The sequence below is a fragment of the Apis dorsata genome, unplaced genomic scaffold, assembly GCF_000469605.1.
Source record: "Apis dorsata unplaced genomic scaffold, Apis dorsata 1.3 scaffold_165, whole genome shotgun sequence".
NCBI classification, from domain to species: domain Eukaryota; kingdom Metazoa; phylum Arthropoda; class Insecta; order Hymenoptera; family Apidae; genus Apis; species Apis dorsata.
This window is the reverse complement of record NW_006263454.1, coordinates 977,545-996,997: the sequence shown is the minus strand read 5'-3', so window position 1 is coordinate 996,997 and position 19,453 is coordinate 977,545. Positions and strand designations below refer to the sequence as shown.

Genomic DNA, 19,453 nt, shown 5'->3' with positions numbered 1-19,453 from the left:
AAAAAAAAAAAAAAAAAAAAAAAAAAAAGTAAAGTACTCTTTAAGAATGCTACATTCTTTTTCAAGATCTGTTAGAAAAGAAAAATTTCAACTTGATAGAGCCTTTTCAGATCAAAAATACCCGTTTATAAATATAATCTCCTAATCTTTTACTAATTGCATTCGTATATTTGATATTACATATCTTTGCCTGGATTATCGATATTCGCGGGTTTTGATTGCAAATAATAAGATTCACGAATGAATTATGATTTCAAATCTAAAATAGCAAAATCAATTGATACAATCGTTTAACTTTTAAATTTATACTTTGTTTGACGTTAACGATGGGAGAATAGATCTTTTTTTGCCGGGAAAAATAAATAAATCGATCGAAAGACACGGAAAAAGCTTTTACCAGATCTTTCTTAGGTGCCCGTAGAATTTTTAGAAAGAGAACGAGTAGAAAAATTTGATATTGTAGTACAAAAGACGAGAAAATAAAAATAAAAACGTATAGTCAATATACGCTTGTTGCATACTGACAATAGCTAGAATGATTGCGCAGGCGCGATCAATTAACGTAGATTTTTAAGAATCCACGACGTATAACTTATTAAAATACGTCCTTTCGTACTCGCTGAAACAAAAATGTGGAACAAGATGCTCTTTAAATATAAGATGAACGAACAAACGAGAAATAAACTCGCGATTTTACTGTGATCCTCACGTGTATCGCGATTGAAACGATACACTCGTAAAAATACGTATGCGACTGAACGCGGCACAAGAAACCGCGTGACTGCGTGATTTGATTATGTTAGGTGTGATTGATTGGTTTTGTCCTTAAGGAGAAACACCATTAAAAACGATTCTTTGTCTGCACAAGTTTGTTTATGAAAATACTTTTGCTCCATGTAGGAGTAATGCCTCTTCAGGGTAACATTGCGATCGTACCAGGAAATAAAATTCTATCTGCGAATTCGATCGCGGGATCCTGACAGGTTTCATCGAACAAAATGAGATTGTATGATACATTAATATTTCGCAATTACGATAGGATTTATTATATTATGTACAACGAATAATAACAGAATATTAATAAATCACTTCTAATATTACTTCTTATGGATTGTTATTGCCTTATTTTCTATATATATAATAATTAAATATTAATAACCTTTAGGTCCTCTAAATCTTCGTCTTCCATCAATCTAAAATATATAAATTAAAATTAGCTTACTTATTTATTGTATTATATCACTTATTTAAATAAAATATTTACAATTGAATGTTTACATTCAAAAAATGTTTGACGTATTGCATAGCATTCTTCAGGAACAGATGGATCCATGTTTACAAGACAATCTTTAGGAGTTCGTCTTTGCTATAATAAAATAAATAAATTTATTTACAAGTTATATTTCGAATATTTATAAACATAATATATCGTAAATAAAGGTTAGGATTATTATAATAATACAATTTCATAACTTACTATTTTACAACAATCTGTTTCCAATAAACACATTTTCAAGCTTGCACGTAAATGAGCACATTTTGATTTATCTTTTAAAGTTTCACCTTCTTCCTGAAATCCAAACATTTTGATATGCAGTAATATGAAAATATTTCATGTGAATGTGTTGTATTGTATCATATAGAATTAATAGATACCTTAACCTCTCTTTATTTTATAAGATACAACGCATATGTGACTTGTGAAAAGAATTACATTTTATCAAAATTTAACTAGTAATTCTATTTAGAAATATTATTTACATTCGAACAATGCACATAAAGAATAATAAAAGATAACAAAGATAATTTGTGTCAAGTAAAAAAGTGTAAGGTAATTGACAATCTTGATAATCGTAAATAATAATTTGACAGATCATATATATAATTCAAATTATGTGTTCTTTTCAAAATTTTTTTTAATAAATTATTAATTTTTTAATAATTAATATTTTTGTGATTTTAAAATTATATTTGTGTATATAGCAAAAAGATTTCTTTGAGACAAATGGTTTATCAACGTGGAAATCAGAGGGATGGTTCCCCACATTATGTTTTTTTATATTCAGATGATGAAAATAGTGGAGATGAAGAAACTATTTCTCTGCAACAATGTAATAAATCATTGCCACGTAAGGTGGAAGTTATATATGTTCCACTGAAATCAGAAGACACATTACAAGCATTGGCATTACGGTATAGATGCACGGTAAAGTTTAAAAAAAAAATCAATTCAAGAATAATTTAAAATAAATTTGAATGAGAAGTTATATTTTTAGATTTCTGAATTGAAGAGAATCAACAAGATTCACAAAGAAAATGAAATACATGCAAGAAGATTCATCAAAGTACCTATACAACCATTTTCTTTATTGACTGAAACCTTAGAACATGATCAAAAAAATAATCAATTAGATAGAAGAGAAGTAAGTATATCTACTCCTGATGAAAAAACAGAAAATATAGTAATGGCAGATCCATTATTAAATGTGATAAAAAATCCTGTTGTGATTGAATTGCCAAAGGCAGAAATTAATACAATTATATTAAATTCTGTTTGTGAACCTTTATCATCATACAACAATAGTAATTCTTTAGAAATTACCAATTCAGAATGTGATCAATTACTTACCTCAACAGAGAATAATACAAAAAACCCTCATTTAACAGAAACATTTAGATGTTCTGGTGATGATTGTGGATTATCATGGACACAACTTCTTGGATTTTCTTTATTATTAGGTTTTGCAGGACCTATTATATATATACTTTATATAATTGAATTTTCTTCTAAAAATCATTTAGTTAATAATCATTAGCTATTTTTTTAAATAAAAATATATATTGCTGATATAATAAGTACAAGAGTTATAATAGCAGTCATAAAAACTTGCAATATTAATCAGTTAAAGATGGCTATATTTTATATGAATGAGACTATATAAAAATTTGAAAATTTGATCTGAATATTATTGCTAATATTGGCAAAAATATATGATATTTAATGAATAAGATATTATTTTCTTATATTTAATTGTATAATATATTAAACTGTATAAATGAAATATATACATTAATTTTTAATTAAATATTAGAAATAATATTAAATAGCACAGTACATAGTGCCTTTGTAATTATTCATAAATTTTTCTTTAATTATATCAGCATTTAAAAATAGGAATCGCCAAAGATATGCTGATTGGCAGTTGAATTATTTATAAAGATTTGTATAAAAATGTTAATGGATATTATATATCTTATTTTAATTTCTAATAATATTTCGATAATTCACACGATATGAAATTATTTTTATTTATATTGATATTATTGAAAAAAATATATATTAATAATATAAGATGATTGTGATGAATTTATACACTCTATTGATATAATATGCTCTTTTGTAATTAAATATGTCTCTTAATTGACAATAAGTGCTTTAGAATGTAAAAATTGTTTTGATAAAATATTTTTCTCGTTAAAATTTATAAAAATATATTTTTTAACATATATACTTATGACTTACTTTATAACCTTTCTATATTTATAATATTTATTATATTTATGTAAAAGATATTATACATAATATGTACAAAATATTATTATATTTTGAAATACTAATTATCATTTTTTGAAATTACTTGTAACTACAAAACAAATGATAAAAAATTTTACTTAGAAATGTTTATTTAATTTGTAACATGAAAAGATACAAGTCAAGATGATAATTTATATAACTTCCTTCTTTTCTTTTTAATATTGTTGATGTTTTCTGTAACACAAAAAATAAAATAAAATCAGAATGTTGAATTTTTTTTAGAAATATATTGAAATATTTTTGAAATATTCAGAATACGATATAATGTCATTCATTTTGATAAATTCAGAAGACCGTCGTTATTTTCATCATTTTAGAATTTTGTTTTTTTCAGTACTTTATAAAAAAAATCAATCTTATTAATAATTATAAATTATAATATTTATAACCTTAAAATTTTTTGAAACTTTTCTTAGATCCTGTTCCTTTTGAAACCTTCAGAACATTAAATCTAACTGTCTTGCTAAGTGGTCTGCATTCACCAATTGTTACTACATCACCAATTTCCACATCTCTGTAATAAACATTAATATAATAATATATAATAAAAGAAAAGAAACTTTGTCACAAATATAAAATTCAATTTTTTTTCAGAAAATAAATGAACTACTTCAAATTATATTTCAGAAGACCGTCGTTATTATCATCATATAATCTTAATAATAACTTTTTAAAATTATTCAAACAAACCTAAAGCAAGGACTAAGATGAACACTCATATTACGATGACGTTTTTCAAAACGATTATATTTTCTGATATAATGAAGATAATCCCTACGTATAACAATGGTCCTTTGCATTTTCATCTTTTGTACTACTCCAGTAAGAATGCGTCCTCTAATAGAAATGTTACCAGTAAATGGACATTTTTTATCAATGTAGGTTCCTTCAAGCGCCTAAAAAATAATATTAAAAATAATATTATAATGCACTTTTTGAGTATTATTAAAATTTATCTTTAAATTTATATTATCTTTCAATTGTATACTTTATATACAAATTGTATACTTACTTCACGAGGTGTTTTAAAACCAAGACCTACATTACGACTATACCTCATAGGCTTCCGTCTTTTGGGACCCAGACCTTTCTTACGGTTAAGAAAGATCGTAGGTTGCTTTTGAAATGCACGTTCACTCTAAAAGCATATAATATATTCACTTTTGTTTGAATATTTAAATATTTTAACCACGTGCAACTATTATATTATTAACTTTTTGCAAAATTTTTAAAATCTTTTAACCAATCTTTTACATATATAATATAAATTATGATAATAAAATTAATCTCGTGGACAATTATATTTCATAAATAATGAAAATAAATGTGAAAAAAGCATATATATTGTTATTATTAAATGCATACGTACCTGATCAGCCATCTTGTTATATTGAAAGATCGTAACCGGAAAAGTGACCAACGCTATCTTATATCTATAAGTGTTCAGGTATACCAACATTAGAAAATAAGTTATCATTTTAGTGGGAAAAAATAGAGATAGGTAATAATTTGGAAATCAGCGCTTTCTCAGAATATTATAAATGAAATTAACATAAAGAAAATAAATAGTAGAAAATCAAATAAGAATCAGATCGTCAGTACTATCTTTTGTACATGAAAAATATCATCAAAATAGGATAAGATGAAATAAAAATTTTAACACAGATATAAAAGAGACACGATGTTATAAAATTTTGTTTTCAATATCAATTTTTAAAATATCAATTTTAAGAAAAATGAGAATATTATAGGATATTACAATTTAAATACATATATAAAAATAAATCGTTCAAAAAATATAAAATAAAAATCTGTAACCTGTTGCATGTAACACGAAAACATATTGCATATCATGTACATTTTGTATTAATAATTAGAATAAAAATTATATTATATATATTATATGTTCGTATATATTTTAATTAACTTAATTTGTATATATTTATTAATAATTAAAAATTAACAATTAAAAAAGAATAGAAAACAGTCGATAATTTCTAACTGATAAAGCTATTAGTAGTTTTTAAAACCATCAACAGATGATGCACATAGTCACTTTAAGTCATAAAGAATTAAAGATGTCTGTCACGTATGATTTCAGTTCAGGATCTATACAATCCTTGAGTTGACGCGACTAGGATAGAGATTTCCTTTCGTTATGAGACATGTTTGAGTGGATTTTATGGTTATCTATGCGCGCGTCCACGACGAAAAATGCGGAATTTTCACAACCACCGCATTTAATAACGCGTGCGCATTCAGTATATTCGTGTATTGAAATATTATAACTGTCGCCTAATAGTTCAGCCTAATTGTAATTTCTCGTTGATTTCTTCAGTTCTGTTGCTTTTACGTCTTAAAGAATTGCACAATACTTAACATCGAAATGTCTGATGATACGAGCGTACGCGTTGCCGTACGGTAAGTCCAGTGCACTTTTTATATTAAAACATCAAATCATTAAAATATTTTTTTTGAAAAGACGCTGTAGTGTCGACTAGACTACATGTCAAACTAACATTAATGATTTTATGCGATGACAACTTATCACATTGATGATATTCAGTTAACTTAACTTTGAAATTTGCGCGAAGTATTAATCGAATTCAAAAAGTTTTTTAATGACTGTAGTACATTTTAGTATTTTTATAATTAATATATATAATTGTATATTTGTTCTCGATGTATTTTATTTAATATTATATATTTTTTTTTTAAATTTAGAAGTTCATCATTGTAAGTTTAATAAAAAATTATAAAATGTATCAATTCATGTTACACTTTCATGATTTTAGAAAATCTTATTATGTAGACCATTTCGCATTTCAAAATGGTTACAGATTTCTCCAAATATTAGTAAAACAATTATATAAATCAATTGTCAACATCTATGTAATTCTTTAATAATTTTTTTAAAATTAATTATACATAATTTAGATTTTAGTAACAAATATGTAACAAATTATAAAAATAATATTGCTTTTTCTTTCTATTATTGATTATATATTTTCATTTATATTTCTCGCATTTTTCAAATTATTTTACAATTAAAATTTTGTTAGCATTCTTTTATGCAATATTACATTGCAAATGTTTTAACCATGTAATATCTCCTTTTAAAGAATTAAATGCGTAGGTTTTATTACTAGTTGTATAATGAATACTTATATCTTGATTTGTGATGAATGAATTTTGTTTTTCGCATTATTTTTTTTATCTTTATAATTTGTATCTTTATAATTTAACTTATTTTTGTTTATTATTGTTTAATTTTTTTATTTATTTTTTTCTTTTTTTATTTAAATATATTTAAATTTTTTTTTTAAATTCTTCATATTCTTTTATTACGCGGGAGTTTCATGTACGATACATAATAACAGTTGATGCGTAGAATCGATTTTAGCATTTAGAATGTAATTATAATATAATATGAATATGAATAAATACGTTAATTGAACATAATATATATATTAAAACAAAAATTAGATTTCATTTTTTTATTTCATATTTATATATACATTATTTAATTTTATAAATATCTTTCATTAATTATATATATATTATAATTATAATATTATAAATTTATAATTTATTATTATTAACAGAATAAGGCCTCAAGTAGCACGTGAAGTAATTGACATGTGTAGAATTTGTACTCAAGTACCTCTTGGAGAACCCCAAGTCTTTCTTGGACCTGACAAGGCCTTTACATATGATTATGTTTTTGATACTGGTGTAGGACAAAGCACAATTTATGAAACATGTGTTGCACGTTTAATAGAAGGTGCATTAGATGGATATAATGCAACTGTTCTTGCATATGGACAAACTGGCTCTGGAAAAACATATACTATGGGTACTGGATTTGATGTGGAAGTTGATGAAACTATAGTTGGAATTATTCCAAGAGCTATTAAACATTTATTTGATGGTATCATAGAAAAACAACATAATGCTAGAGAGCGTGCACAAATGCCTCCAGAATTTAAGGTTTGTATTATTTTATAAAATAAAAATTTAATAAAAGAAGAAGTATCTTTGTATAAATTAATTTCTAACACAATATATATTATATTATTTCACATTTTTTAGTTTATATTTTACTTATGTTAACAAAATGATATCAAATTGAAATATCTTATAAAATATCTTGTAATATCTTGTAATATATTTTTTTTAAATAAATAATTTTCTTTATATGTTATAATAGGTTACTGCACAATTTTTAGAGTTATATAATGAGGATTTGAAAGATTTATTAGGACCTGGTGGACCTAGAGGTGGTGCTCGTATTCATGAAGATCCTTCAGGCAATATTCATTTAGCTGGAGTGGAACCACGAATTGTTACTAGTCCAGAAGAAGCATTAGAGTATTTAAGATTAGGAGCATTATCACGTACAACTGGATCAACCCAAATGAATACCCAATCATCAAGATCACATGCAATATTTACCCTGTACATAAAGCAACAAAGATATATAAAAATTGAAGATCCTGATGCTGATGTTGATACAAGTGGTTCTGAACCTACTAGTGAATTTGAAACTTTAACTGCAAAATTTCATTTTGTAGATTTAGCTGGGTCAGAAAGATTGAAAAGAACTGGTGCTACAGGAGATAGAGCAAAAGAGGGAATATCTATAAATTGTGGATTGGTAATGTGTTGATAATTTTTTAAGAAACTTGCACAATATTTCAATCATCATAATTATTTTTTGCATTATAGTTGGCATTAGGTAATGTAATTTCTGCTCTTGGTGATAAAACAAAAAGAGCTTTACATGTACCATATAGAGATTCAAAACTGACTAGATTACTTCAAGATTCACTAGGAGGTAATAAAATATTAAAAATGTTAAATGTTAACATTAAGTTAAGAATAAATATTTTTATGTTTATATTAAGATATTATATATAAAATTAATTATAGGTAATAGTCAAACAGTTATGATAGCATGTGTTTCACCAAGTGATAGAGATTTTATGGAAACTTTGAGTACTCTGAAATATGCAAACAGAGCAAGAAATATAAAGAATAAAGTTACAATTAATCAGGATAAGAGTTCAAGAACAATTGCTTCTCTCAGAAGAGAAATACAGCAGCTTCAATTGGAATTAATGGAATATAGACAAGGTAAATGGATATACAAAATTGATTTTTGTAGTATATATCTTTTATTTGAAAAACTGAAAAGTTTATTTATTTTTATTTTTTTTTATTTTTAGGTAAAAGAGTTGTCGGAGAAGATGGTATAAATGATGCTTGGCATGAAAATCAAATGTTGAATAGTGAATTACAAAGCCTTCGTACTAGAGTTAAAGCTCTTTCAGAAACAGTTGAAGCATTGACAGCAAAAAATGTTCTTCTACAAGCAGAAAAAGCTGCTGGTCAGTGGGTATCATCAACTGAAAATCCTGAAGTAACAAGTTTAATACAAGGATATTTGCAAGAAATAGAAGAGTTAAGAGCTCGTCTTTTGGAAGCTGAAGCTATGTATCAACAATTGAAGAAACGACAAATACAAGTATATATAAGAGTATATAAAATATTAATATTATTTTTCTGTGAAATAATATAATGTTATCGCTCTAAAATTAATTTTTCAATGATTTTTTAATTTATATATAATTTACATATATTTTTTACATAGGTTAATGCAGCAAATCCTTATGGTGATTCAGGATATATATTTCATAGTGATTCTACATCAATATTAAATGATGCTAAAAAAGAATTACAAAAGGAAATTGAAACATTAACTGCATTGAAAGAACAACATACACATACTATTAATATTGCTGGTAAAACAGGAGATGAAGCAGAAGGTGATGATATAGAAATGACTCAGGATTCTGTTAGTGAAGATGATTCTGATGATGATTCTGATAGAAAAGGTATATTTTATGTGTACACACATATATTTATATAATGTTATATTTTTTATGAAATTTTAAAAAGATGATTACTTATAAATAATCATTGTATTATCATATGTAATCATATGTAATGTTTTTGTAGAAGAAGATGAAGAAGAGGCAGCTATGGGTCGCGAATTGGAAGCTTTAACATCAGATATTGATGTAAAACAACGATTAATACAAGAACTTGAACTTTCTCAACGACGTTTACAAACTATGAAACAACATTATGAAGATAAACTTGCTCAATTACAAGCTCGAATCAGAGATACTCAGGAAGAAAGAGATAAAGTATTACAATCATTACAGCAGCAACCAACACCACCAACAGAAAAAGTAAAAAAATTACGTGATGAATATGAAAAGAAACTTTCTGCTATGCAAAAAGAAGTACGACTTTTGCAATCTGCAAAGAAAGAACATGCGAGATTACTCAAAAGTCAATCTCAGAATGAAAACAGATTAAGAGGTCTTCGAAATGAATTAGCCGAAATGAAACGAGCAAAAGTAAAACTTTTGAATAAAATGCGTGAAGAAGCGCAGAAACATAAAGAAAATGAATTGAGACGTAATAGAGAAATAGCACAATTACGTAAAGAAAGCAGAAAGAATGCAAATATGATTCGAACGCTTGAAGCTGATAAAAGAATGAAAGAAGTAGTACTTAGGCGTAAACAAGAAGAAGTATCTGCATTAAGAAAGCGAGACAGAGGGCTAAGTCAAAAAGCAGCGGGTAGAGCACCACCTAAATTAATCAATCCAAAAGCATTAAAACAAAGATGGCAAACATTTGAAAGAACTATTGCCAAGCAAGCATTGGCTAAACAAGCAGCAGCAGAAACAGAGAGAGAAATGGAAAGACTTCTACAAGAACGAGAAGAATTAGGCAGAGAACTTGAAAAGCTTCAAAAACATAGAAATACTATTGCAAATTCGAGAGGAGACACAACCGATATAGACGAAGAAATTGATAATGTGAAGAGTAAAATTAGTTATTTACAGGTAATTTTTTTTTCTTATATTAATAAAACTATTTTTACTTTATTTTATGTTATTTATTATAGGATAGTATTTCCGAATGTCAACGCGATATGATGGAAATGGGAGATGGAGAAGGTGAAGGAGAACCTGGTGTTGAAGCTCTTATATCAACAATTCAGTCAGTAGACGAAGCTCAATATTTATTACAAAGAATGTTAGCGTTTACTGTTGAGCAAAGTTGCGTAGCTGCTCAAAAGCAACTTGAAGTTCGGGACATGGAATCGAGATTAAATCAAGTTGCACAAGAAAGTGATGTGCAACATCAATTATTAGAACATGTGTTACGAGATAGAGATCTTTTATCTCTTACAAATAATCATCATAATACAATGAATTATAGTCCTCCTAGTTCACGAAGTTCATCACCAGATAAGTAAGTTATGTAATATTTTTTAATATTTTTTTGAATAAATAATTTATTTAATCCAAAATATTAGTGAAAATTACAGTCAAGTTATAATTGGAGAGGAAAAACAGCGCAATAATAAAGTTCGACGAAGAACTACACAACCTCAAGAACTTCTTTATGGAGTACAAGCTAATCCAGATAATTTAAGAACTGAAGAACAAAGTCAAAGTCATAACCATCCACTTACAAGAGTACCTAGTGCGCCTGGTAGTTTAAAGTAAGTTCAATTATTTTCCAATTACTTGTACACCATATAATTTGGTATACAAAATAAAAAAATTTTATTTGTAAGAGGATTGGTCTTAACTAGAAGTCATGGTAATATAACTGGTGGATCTCCGACTTTAAGTCGACGTGATAGTACATCACCAAGACCGCTGCGACGACCACTTCATCCTGGTGGAGGTTCTATGTGAGTGATAATTCTGCAGCACGTTTTAATTTTCATATTTTTTGTATATCTTTGTGTTGATGCCTTGTTTCATGCACTATTGATTAAATTTTTTTCTTAAAAAAATCTGTATCATTCATAAACAAGTGCATTAATTGATATCTTCATGTAATTTTAATTTTTTTTTTATTTGGAATAGCCAACATAAAACAATGACGTAATTTTTTTTATTGTAACTAAAAAGAAAAAAATTATTGAAAGATTAATGAAAGAAAAATATGTATAAAAAAATTGATTTATTTCATTAATTAAAACATTTTTATTATTGTTTTTATCATGAAAATTTGTTTCGTTAAATTTTGTGTAAATTCAAATTAATAATTCATAAAATAAGATTAATAATATATGAATTGTTATATTAGAAGAGAAAATTTAATTATATAATTTTATATTTTATGTGTAAAATGCATTTGAAAATTCTTAAGTTTTTAAAAGAAACTTAATAATAATAATACTTTATTTATTATTCTTACTATAGGTATTTTATTAAATTTGTTTTAATACAAAATAATTTAATGTATTATATTTATATATATTTCTATCTTTTTTTTCAATATAAATATATGTATAAATGTTATCAAAATTTCTATTTGTATGAAGCAATATTGTTTCACAAAAAGATTATAAATTTGTATATATGTAAACAGTCATTTTGTATACATGTCAATTAATAAATAAAAGCACAAACACTTAAGGTGCACTGACCTATTAAAATATTTCTGAAAAGCCCCTTGGTGGATTATTATTTATTTGTTTACTTTTAATATTTTTTTGTAATAAATCATGATGTGTATTGCTTATAATTAATTTTTCCACATATTTGTCATTAATTATTATATTTTTTTTATTTTTCAAATATTGATATGTAATATTTTTTTTATATTCTAATGTATATAATTATAACAAATTAATATTGTATAATTCATACACTTATAATTCAACAATATTGTTACTAATTATATTCAATTTATGATTATATCTTATAATAATGCACTTGCATGATCTATCTTGTTTCAAAGCAATATAGTTCATCCTGGATTAAAATAAAATTAAATACCCGACTAACACGCTAACAAAACAAACCCTCAACTAGGGAACAGGTAGCACATACAGATGTGTCATCACCTCCTGGATCTCCAACTACATACCGACGATTCAATAGTCGAGAAGAAAACGTTTTCTCCAGATTGACTGCAAGTCGACAACCAACATCGACAGATCCACAACCTATGAAAGGAATTATTTCTCAATATCAAGGCAAGGTAATAATAATATGAATAACATTTTATTAAATATATGATATTTTTTATATATATAATTTTTTTAGACACAACCACGTGCAATCTTACAATGTACTCACGTAGCTGAAGGACATAGTAAAGCAGTTCTGACTATATGTGCAACTTCAGATTTACTTTTTAGTGGTTCAAAAGGTATATGATGTAAAACAAATTTTTGAAATTTTAAAAACAAATTCTGTTTTAATATTATTTATAAATTAATTATATATATTTTTAGACCGAACTGTAAAAGTATGGGACTTAGGAACAGGAATTGAAAATCTTACATTAAGTGGTCATCCGAATAACGTCGTTGCAGTGAAATATTCACCAATTCATAATTTATTATTCAGTGTTTCTTCTGCTTATGTGAAGGTCTGGGATTTACGGACTGGCAACAATTGTGTAAAAACTTTATTTTCCTCTGGTCAAGTTCAAAGTGGACCAATTGCATTATCAACCCCATCTAGAATGCTTCAAGTTCCTGTTGGTGAAACAACTATCAATGATTTGGTTCTCAGTATAGATGAACAAGAATTATATACTGCATCTAGTGATAAAGTCAGAGTATGGGATCTTCGTAAATTAACACATATTGGAAGATTAAGTACACCACATACGGCAGCAGTAATGTGTTTAGCTGTCGCAGATGATGGTAGAGTAATAACAGGCAGTAAAGATCATCTAATATCTCTTGTTGAAGCAAATGCATCCGGACAATCAGTCAGTTTAGCACCACCACATTATGATGGCGTTCAGTGTTTGACAACATGCGATTTAACATTATTTTCTGGTATATTTACAAATCGTTTCTAATATTGATTCTTAATATGTACTTGAAATAAACTTAACTTTTTAAAACTTAATAAACTCTTCCAATGATGAATTCTTTTCTAGGTTCAAGGGATATGTGTATTAAACGATGGGACCTAAGCAGAATGGAACTAGTGCAGTCACTGAATAATGCTCATAAAGATTGGATCTTGGGTTTATGTATGATTAATAATGGATCTGTAATGATATCAGGATGCCGAGGAGGAGTTTTAAAGGCTTGGTCTATACCAAAGGATCAAGCAGAATGTATTCCAATAGGAGAAGTTAAAGCACATAATACTGCTATCAATGCTGTAATAACTAATCAGCAACATGTTTTTACTGCAAGCAAGTAAGTATATTTTTTTGTATTATCGCTTATATTAAACTGACCCGAAGCATATTGGAAATATAATATAAATAATTACAATGCAGAAATATGTATTATTTTAAATTTGAATATATATATTTTATTTGAATATATATGTATATATATATATATATATTATATTAAAAATATATTTATATTTTAATTATATATGAATATATACATGTAAATTAAAATATCTGCTCGGGTTCAGTATTTATATTTTTTTTTTTTTGAATAGAATAACATCTTAAATGTTGATTGCAGCTCTGGAGAGGTGAAGCTGTGGCGTATTCCTGATTCCTCCTTTTCCATGTCTATTTCCACAGTTTCCCTTTAACTTATTTTTTTGTTTTGTTGCATAATATTTTTTTGCATTTATAAATTGTTAATGTGGTAATGTGCATGCTTGTCCAAACACATTTTGCTATTTTATAAAAATGTGTGGACATGTATATTATAAATACATGCCATTAATTTCATTGGTTAATATTTATACATTTATAGTATTTTCGAAATATAATATATAATATTATATATGTTCAATATAATGAAAGGATATGAAATTATGAAATCATAATAACTTTATTTTTTGCTTTAAATGCTTTGATATGTGATTATATATTCAAATGTAATTCAATGCGCCTTAAATTTCGAATTATTTATTGATGTTATTATACATTAGATTTGTTGAGCATAATAATAATTTTTTTTTTAAGATTCATATTTCTTGATTAATCCGCATTTGTATTTATCAAAGCTATGTACCAGTATTGCTTTTTAAAAATATTTATGCAAATTTTTAGTGAAAATTTATCACTAATAGCGTGAGTGCTGTTATGAATGTATTCTATGTAAAACATTTGAATGAATGTAGTAAAAAATAATACTTTGTTATAATCATTAACTTGTAAGTTGATGAATATAAAAATTTAATTTAATTTTTTATTACTTTGCTTCTATGTTGTTTACACTCCAATTTGGTGCTTTGCATGGTCACCAACATGAAGTGATGGAACGGTGAGGCTATGGAGCTACTATAAGAGAGATGCAAGAACTTTCCAGAGAAGCAACTCATTAAAAAGCTAATATATGCACTTATTGAAAGTGTTATATTTATTTTGTATAATACAAAAAACTACACGTTTTTATTTATTGATTATTTTGATATATTGATTTATTTGTTAATTTGTTTTAATTAATTTATAATATTGCAGATAATTAATGCGAGAATTTATAATGATAATGCATCTGACTTATTGCCTACTAATTTTTTTAATATATATTTTAAATATTGTTTAAGTTACGCGTGTACTGCCTTAATGGATATGAGCATTTAATAGATATACAATTTATAAATGTAATTTTTAAATAACAAAACATTTCTATAGTACATAGAAATATGAAGTCCAAAGACTTAATATAAAAAAAAAAATTGATTTAGCAAAAATTAAGTGCATTATCGCGAATTAAGTATAAGAATTAAACAAATTTACTTAATAAGGACAAGTTTGGTATTATCTAGCATTTATTTTATTATGAACATGAAGGTGGTAATAATTATAATATTTACTCTTAGTACAAACAATAATTGTTGATTAATACTGTACAGTCTGAGGTTTTTGTAGGTCCCAAATGCTTGATATTGTCAGGGTTGGCTGTTATTTAGTTTTCTTCTAAAAATTTGGAACAGTATTATATCTAATTATACTTGTAATTTAAAAAATAAATGGATTAATAATAATATTAAATATACTTTTTTTTGGTAAAAAATATATAAAATAAATTTATACCTCTTCTTCTTCTTATGTGTTGTTAATGACTCTTGGCCACTATCATCTGCACTTTCTTCTGATTGACTACTACTACTACTACTTGAAGAACTGCTTGACGAACCGCTCGAAGAATCACTAGCAACACCTGTGTCTTCTTTTACGTCTATTGTTTCAGCAAGCGCTGCTAATTCTGATTCTTTATCCCTGAGTACTTTTAACCATTTGCGTGATAATTTTGGTCTTCCTCTCACCTACAATAATATTATTAAAATATAAAAACATATATATATATATATATATATATATATATATGTAATATGCATAACAAATATATTTTTACCGTTTTATGCCATACTACTGGAAAATTTGTACGCGAACAAAAATTTTGAGTAACCGCTATAGTTTCATCAAGATTTAAAACAACATGCCACCAACCACCAGGAACAAAAACAGTTTCACCAGGATTTTGTAAAATCTCTATTGGCAAACAATCTTGTGGCCATGTAGGCAATTTTGTACGTGGATAAATAATGGAAAACCATGTAATAGCTTCATCTCTTTGTTTGCCACCTTCAGCTGCTGATACTTTTAAAAGATCTCTTGGAGTATGTGTAGGAAATAAACACCACCGTTTATGTCCAGAAATTAATGCATTCCAGGCACTTGTTCCTAATGGATCTATGTGTATGCCTGTACCTGTATTTATATTACTTATTCATAATGTACTTTTAAAATAATTGTTAAAATAAAGCAGTTATATGCATATTTTTTTAAGTATTTAATAATTTTTGAATTTTTTTTGAATATAAAAGAAAAATATTTACCAGATCTTGCAGGTCCCATAACGAACCAGCGATATGGTGGTCTTCGATGTTCACCCGCATATTGAAAAAGATCGTCACGAAAATATTTAGGAATAACATAATCTTCTAATAATTTTTTTCGTCTAGGATGTTCACCAAAGGAACTATCAAAGATGTACAAAGGCGAATCATCTTCATTATTAAGCATATAGCGTACATAATATTTCATTTTCATTTTTACACTATATCCTTCATTGTCTTCGCCACATTTAAATTTTTGATTTCTATATTTTTTTACTAATCTCTATATTAAAAAAAAAAATTATTAGAAAAAGATAATATTAATATTAAGTATATTAAATATATTTTCTAAATAAGAAACAAAATAATTTAATAAATATATACCTCTATAGTCCATTTATATTGGGCTTTCCAACCATTTTGAACACCTTGTATTATCACAGGCTTGTAAGGTTTCTCATATTTTTCTATAAATTCCTCTGTAGCTACTTTGGATTCATCAATACGATCCACATTGTCCGTAAAATTCCAAAAAGATTCAAATTTCTTGCTGTAGCCATGTTGGATCCAAGCTGCCTTATCACCAAGTTCTAGAAGAAATATTTGACTTTTGTATAGGAAAGAAAAAAAATGATTTAAAAAAATAGGACATTTTAATAATATAAAAATAATAGATTACATTATAAATAATGAAGGTTTATTAGCATTTGTATGTATTACTGATACTATATAATAAAGAATATTTAATGCTTATACAACAATTGAAACGGTAAGTTATTTACGTATAAGTGCATTGTATTATATTGTTATCGTAATACTTTCAGTAAATTTGGAGTTACATCATCCAAGGTCGGCAAAGATAGTTCGGTCTTGTATCACATATCCAAATTCTGTTTATAACGACGAGCGTCACAAGAAGACAAACGTTGTCTCAATTACTTCTAGTCATACTAGTAATATAAAATAATTCGTGAAGAACAATTGTTTGTTAAAAATAATTTACGCCCATATCACGTCAACGTATAGGTTATAAATTAGGTTATGACATGTTTACCTGGTCTAGCTTTCCTTTTAACCTCTTTGATCCTCTTTTTAGCACGGTGATCTAATTTCAGTTCATCCATCATGACTACACGTTTTTTATGTTACCTAATTAAACTATTCTCTTTTTTAATATATTTACAATTTACATTCAAGAAATAAGTGTAACACGTCATTCAGTGGTAACTGTACTTTTTAGTTCACATAAATGCCGTAAGGTGCATTAAAATAACATCCGATATTTTCACATAAAATATATGAAATATTAAGTATTTTTTTTCTTAATATTTTAAAAAATAATAATCTTCAATTTTAACTTCATGATATGTTCTGTTAAATATATTTTCAATGTGTTATGTAGCATTTTTATTAACTATAACAAGATGACTTTAAATAGTAGAACTAAGTTCTATATATTATCTACAGAGGCGCTGATTCTTGAATGCAACTGCCTACGTGACAAATACCATGTTCTGCCAATAGGTCATTCCGTAAATGTAATTGCACTTCTAGAAATATCGATATCGTAACTTTCGCTTTTCTACATATACATATATATACATACATACATATATATATGTGTAATAATATGTAATAATAAAATAACTTTTTATTTAAAATGAAACAATATTCGATATTAAAAAATAAATTATAAATATTATATATGTTTTAATATTGCAATTTGTTAATAAAAAAAATTTTTATAAGCATAAATATGTTATAAAATTATTATCATTAAAATATAATACTAAAAATAATTTTCTCTCGTGATTTTAATTTCATTGTTCATCAAAAATTTTTAATAAATCTATTTCTTTTGAAAATAATAAATAAAGTAACATTTAAAAAATATAAACTAATAACACAACAAGAAAATTGTATCCGCGGTCGAAAGTTCAACGGTTCCCGACGCGCATGCGCAATACAACAAGTTGGCGCGGAACACCCGGATGTGCTGCCGCACGAGCACGATACGGTAGAAGGAAGAGGCATGACGCCATGTTTTGATGTCGTCATCCCCCCCCAAACCGCTGTTTCTTGAGCAGCACAATAGTCTGTCAGTGTTTTTCTGTTGTGCGCCTCGTGTTCCGTGTTCCTGGTGGCGGTTTTGGCATATTCTATTGGCCCTCCCCATTGTCGTGTCGAAATTGGATGCTTGCCTTTAAGGCTAACGCTTGTCTCTGTGGATTGACGGTCGCTGAAGGTGGCCTTTCGTGTCTTTTCATGTCCGGGGAAGTAACCGCGGAGCGGGGGGGTCCGCGAGCGTCGTCTACGTGGTGGTAGTGTCCTAGTGCGGGGAGGACGAGCGATCACGATCCTCCACCGAACGGTTAATCCAAGTGATTACGTCACACGATCCTGAGCTGGGCTTTCGAAAGAAACGATTTACTAAAGAAGTGGACGGGGACGACGACGGGGACGAAGACGACGGCCCTGCTAAAATGGAGCTGCGCCTGCACTCGCCAGCCGGAGCAGAACCGATCGTCTATCAATGGCCCCTTACTTCTGGATCCGGATCTGTGAGTAAATTTTATTAATTGCGCATTTAATAATATTCTATATAAAAAAATATATATATGTAGGAAATATATAAAAAACTATGTAACCTGTCGTTATCCCTCATCCTCACAGCTGATCGTACATGTACCACACGATGAGAATTTTTCCTACTATTATTTTGTTATAATATCATATTTATTTTACTTCAGAATCATAAAGTGTTTTTTTGAATTCGTAAGTTTTTTATATCAAATAATTATTAATAACTATTTCCATATATATAATCTTTAATTATATATACTACAATATATGTGCATATAAAAAAAATTTTCTCAAAATAATTTTTTTTTTGAATAATTTTTTTATTTCTTGAATTTTGCTCATAATCATTTTTTCAATTATTTATTTTTATTTTATTTTATTTTATTTTTATATA

The 19,453-nt window shown here is 26.8% G+C and overlaps 6 protein-coding genes across 10 annotated transcripts in view; 3 read left to right on the top strand and 3 right to left on the bottom strand.

Annotated features, from left to right (window-relative positions):
- Nucleotides 1–1,011: 1,011 nt before the first annotated feature.
- On the bottom strand, nt 1,012–1,683 carry LOC102680750 (cytochrome c oxidase assembly factor 5). Its single transcript, XM_006613959.2, has 3 exons — nt 1,478–1,683; nt 1,265–1,366; nt 1,012–1,193 (listed from the first exon to the last, which is right to left on the bottom strand). The coding sequence occupies exons 1-3, from the start codon at nt 1,583–1,585 to the stop codon at nt 1,152–1,154; spliced, it is 252 nt and encodes an 83-aa protein (XP_006614022.1). The 5' UTR covers nt 1,586–1,683; the 3' UTR covers nt 1,012–1,151.
- LOC102680892 (lysM and putative peptidoglycan-binding domain-containing protein 3) lies at nt 1,677–3,428 on the top strand. The gene is made up of 3 exons (XM_006613960.2): nt 1,677–1,831; nt 1,984–2,206; nt 2,277–3,428. Exons 2-3 carry the CDS (start codon nt 2,006–2,008, stop codon nt 2,814–2,816), a joined length of 741 nt encoding a protein of 246 aa, XP_006614023.1. The 5' UTR covers nt 1,677–1,831; nt 1,984–2,005; the 3' UTR covers nt 2,817–3,428.
- A 244-nt stretch (nt 3,429–3,672) lies between these two features.
- On the bottom strand, nt 3,673–5,038 carry LOC102681019 (40S ribosomal protein S11). The gene is made up of 5 exons (XM_006613962.2): nt 4,965–5,038; nt 4,608–4,733; nt 4,286–4,491; nt 3,976–4,109; nt 3,673–3,758 (listed from the first exon to the last, which is right to left on the bottom strand). The coding sequence occupies exons 1-4, from the start codon at nt 4,974–4,976 to the stop codon at nt 3,986–3,988; spliced, it is 468 nt and encodes a 155-aa protein (XP_006614025.2). The 5' UTR covers nt 4,977–5,038; the 3' UTR covers nt 3,673–3,758; nt 3,976–3,985.
- Nucleotides 5,039–5,561: 523 nt separating this feature from the next.
- LOC102678116 (kinesin-like protein KIF21A) lies at nt 5,562–15,596 on the top strand. Of its 4 annotated transcripts, none has more exons than XM_006613938.2 (16): nt 5,562–6,016; nt 7,201–7,585; nt 7,806–8,252; nt 8,324–8,432; nt 8,528–8,731; nt 8,824–9,122; nt 9,249–9,492; nt 9,617–10,518; nt 10,581–10,930; nt 11,007–11,183; nt 11,259–11,378; nt 12,511–12,679; nt 12,745–12,850; nt 12,936–13,490; nt 13,595–13,862; nt 14,888–15,596. In XM_006613938.2, exons 1-16 carry the CDS (start codon nt 5,982–5,984, stop codon nt 14,964–14,966), a joined length of 4,449 nt encoding a protein of 1,482 aa, XP_006614001.1. In that variant the 5' UTR covers nt 5,562–5,981; the 3' UTR covers nt 14,967–15,596. The 4 variants fall into 4 exon arrangements, with proteins under 4 accessions (XP_006614001.1, XP_006614002.1, XP_006613999.1 ...); XM_006613939.2 differs by having other exon boundaries at nt 10,995–11,183; nt 11,277–11,378; XM_006613936.2 differs by having other exon boundaries at nt 5,925–6,016; nt 10,995–11,183.
- Nucleotides 15,388–17,967, bottom strand: LOC102677921 (bifunctional arginine demethylase and lysyl-hydroxylase PSR). The gene is made up of 6 exons (XM_006613935.2): nt 17,531–17,967; nt 16,861–17,066; nt 16,477–16,759; nt 15,993–16,348; nt 15,671–15,903; nt 15,388–15,553 (listed from the first exon to the last, which is right to left on the bottom strand). The coding sequence occupies exons 1-6, from the start codon at nt 17,601–17,603 to the stop codon at nt 15,526–15,528; spliced, it is 1,179 nt and encodes a 392-aa protein (XP_006613998.1). The 5' UTR covers nt 17,604–17,967; the 3' UTR covers nt 15,388–15,525.
- A 379-nt stretch (nt 17,968–18,346) lies between these two features.
- Nucleotides 18,347–19,453, top strand: part of LOC102677746 (histone-lysine N-methyltransferase, H3 lysine-79 specific) — a 9,055-nt gene continuing 7,948 nt past the window's right edge. For both annotated transcript variants that reach the window (XR_421489.2, XM_006613934.2), the window contains exon 1: nt 18,347–19,037. Coding sequence is in view for 1 of the 2 variants with exons in the window: in XM_006613934.2 (XP_006613997.1) it covers nt 18,960–19,037 (78 nt within the window). In the remaining variant the exon portion in view is untranslated. The remainder of the gene's footprint in view (nt 19,038–19,453) is intronic.

Bases quoted from the DNA above. Each gene is read 5' to 3' on its own strand.
- LOC102680750 (XM_006613959.2), bottom strand. From the start codon at position 1,585: ATGTTTGGATTTCAGGAAGAAGGTGAAACTTTAAAAGATAAATCAAAA. The intron at 1,367-1,477 runs GTAAGTTATGAA...ATTTTATTATAG, and splicing joins AAACAGATTGTTGTAAAATA to CAAAGACGAACTCCTAAAGA. The intron at 1,194-1,264 runs GTAAATATTTTA...TATATATTTTAG, and splicing joins TTGAATGTAAACATTCAATT to ATTGATGGAAGACGAAGATT.
- LOC102680892 (XM_006613960.2), top strand. From the start codon at position 2,006: ATGGTTTATCAACGTGGAAATCAGAGGGATGGTTCCCCACATTATGTT. The intron at 2,207-2,276 runs GTAAAGTTTAAA...TTATATTTTTAG, and splicing joins CATTACGGTATAGATGCACG to ATTTCTGAATTGAAGAGAAT.
- LOC102681019 (XM_006613962.2), bottom strand. The intron at 4,492-4,607 runs GTAAGTATACAA...ATTATTTTTTAG, and splicing joins GTTTTAAAACACCTCGTGAA to GCGCTTGAAGGAACCTACAT. The intron at 4,110-4,285 runs GTTTGTTTGAAT...TGTTTATTACAG, and splicing joins CATCTTAGTCCTTGCTTTAG to AGATGTGGAAATTGGTGATG.
- LOC102678116 (XM_006613936.2), top strand. From the start codon at position 5,982: ATGTCTGATGATACGAGCGTACGCGTTGCCGTACG. The intron at 8,732-8,823 runs GTAAATGGATAT...TTTTATTTTTAG, and splicing joins ATTAATGGAATATAGACAAG to GTAAAAGAGTTGTCGGAGAA. The intron at 10,519-10,580 runs GTAATTTTTTTT...TATTTATTATAG, and splicing joins GTAAAATTAGTTATTTACAG to GATAGTATTTCCGAATGTCA.
- LOC102677921 (XM_006613935.2), bottom strand. From the start codon at position 17,603: ATGATGGATGAACTGAAATTAGATCACCGTGCTAAAAAGAGGATCAAA. The intron at 17,067-17,530 runs GTAAACATGTCA...TATTTCTTCTAG, and splicing joins TAAAAGGAAAGCTAGACCAG to AACTTGGTGATAAGGCAGCT. The intron at 15,554-15,670 runs GTATAAATTTAT...CCAAATTTTTAG, and splicing joins ACACATAAGAAGAAGAAGAG to AAGAAAACTAAATAACAGCC.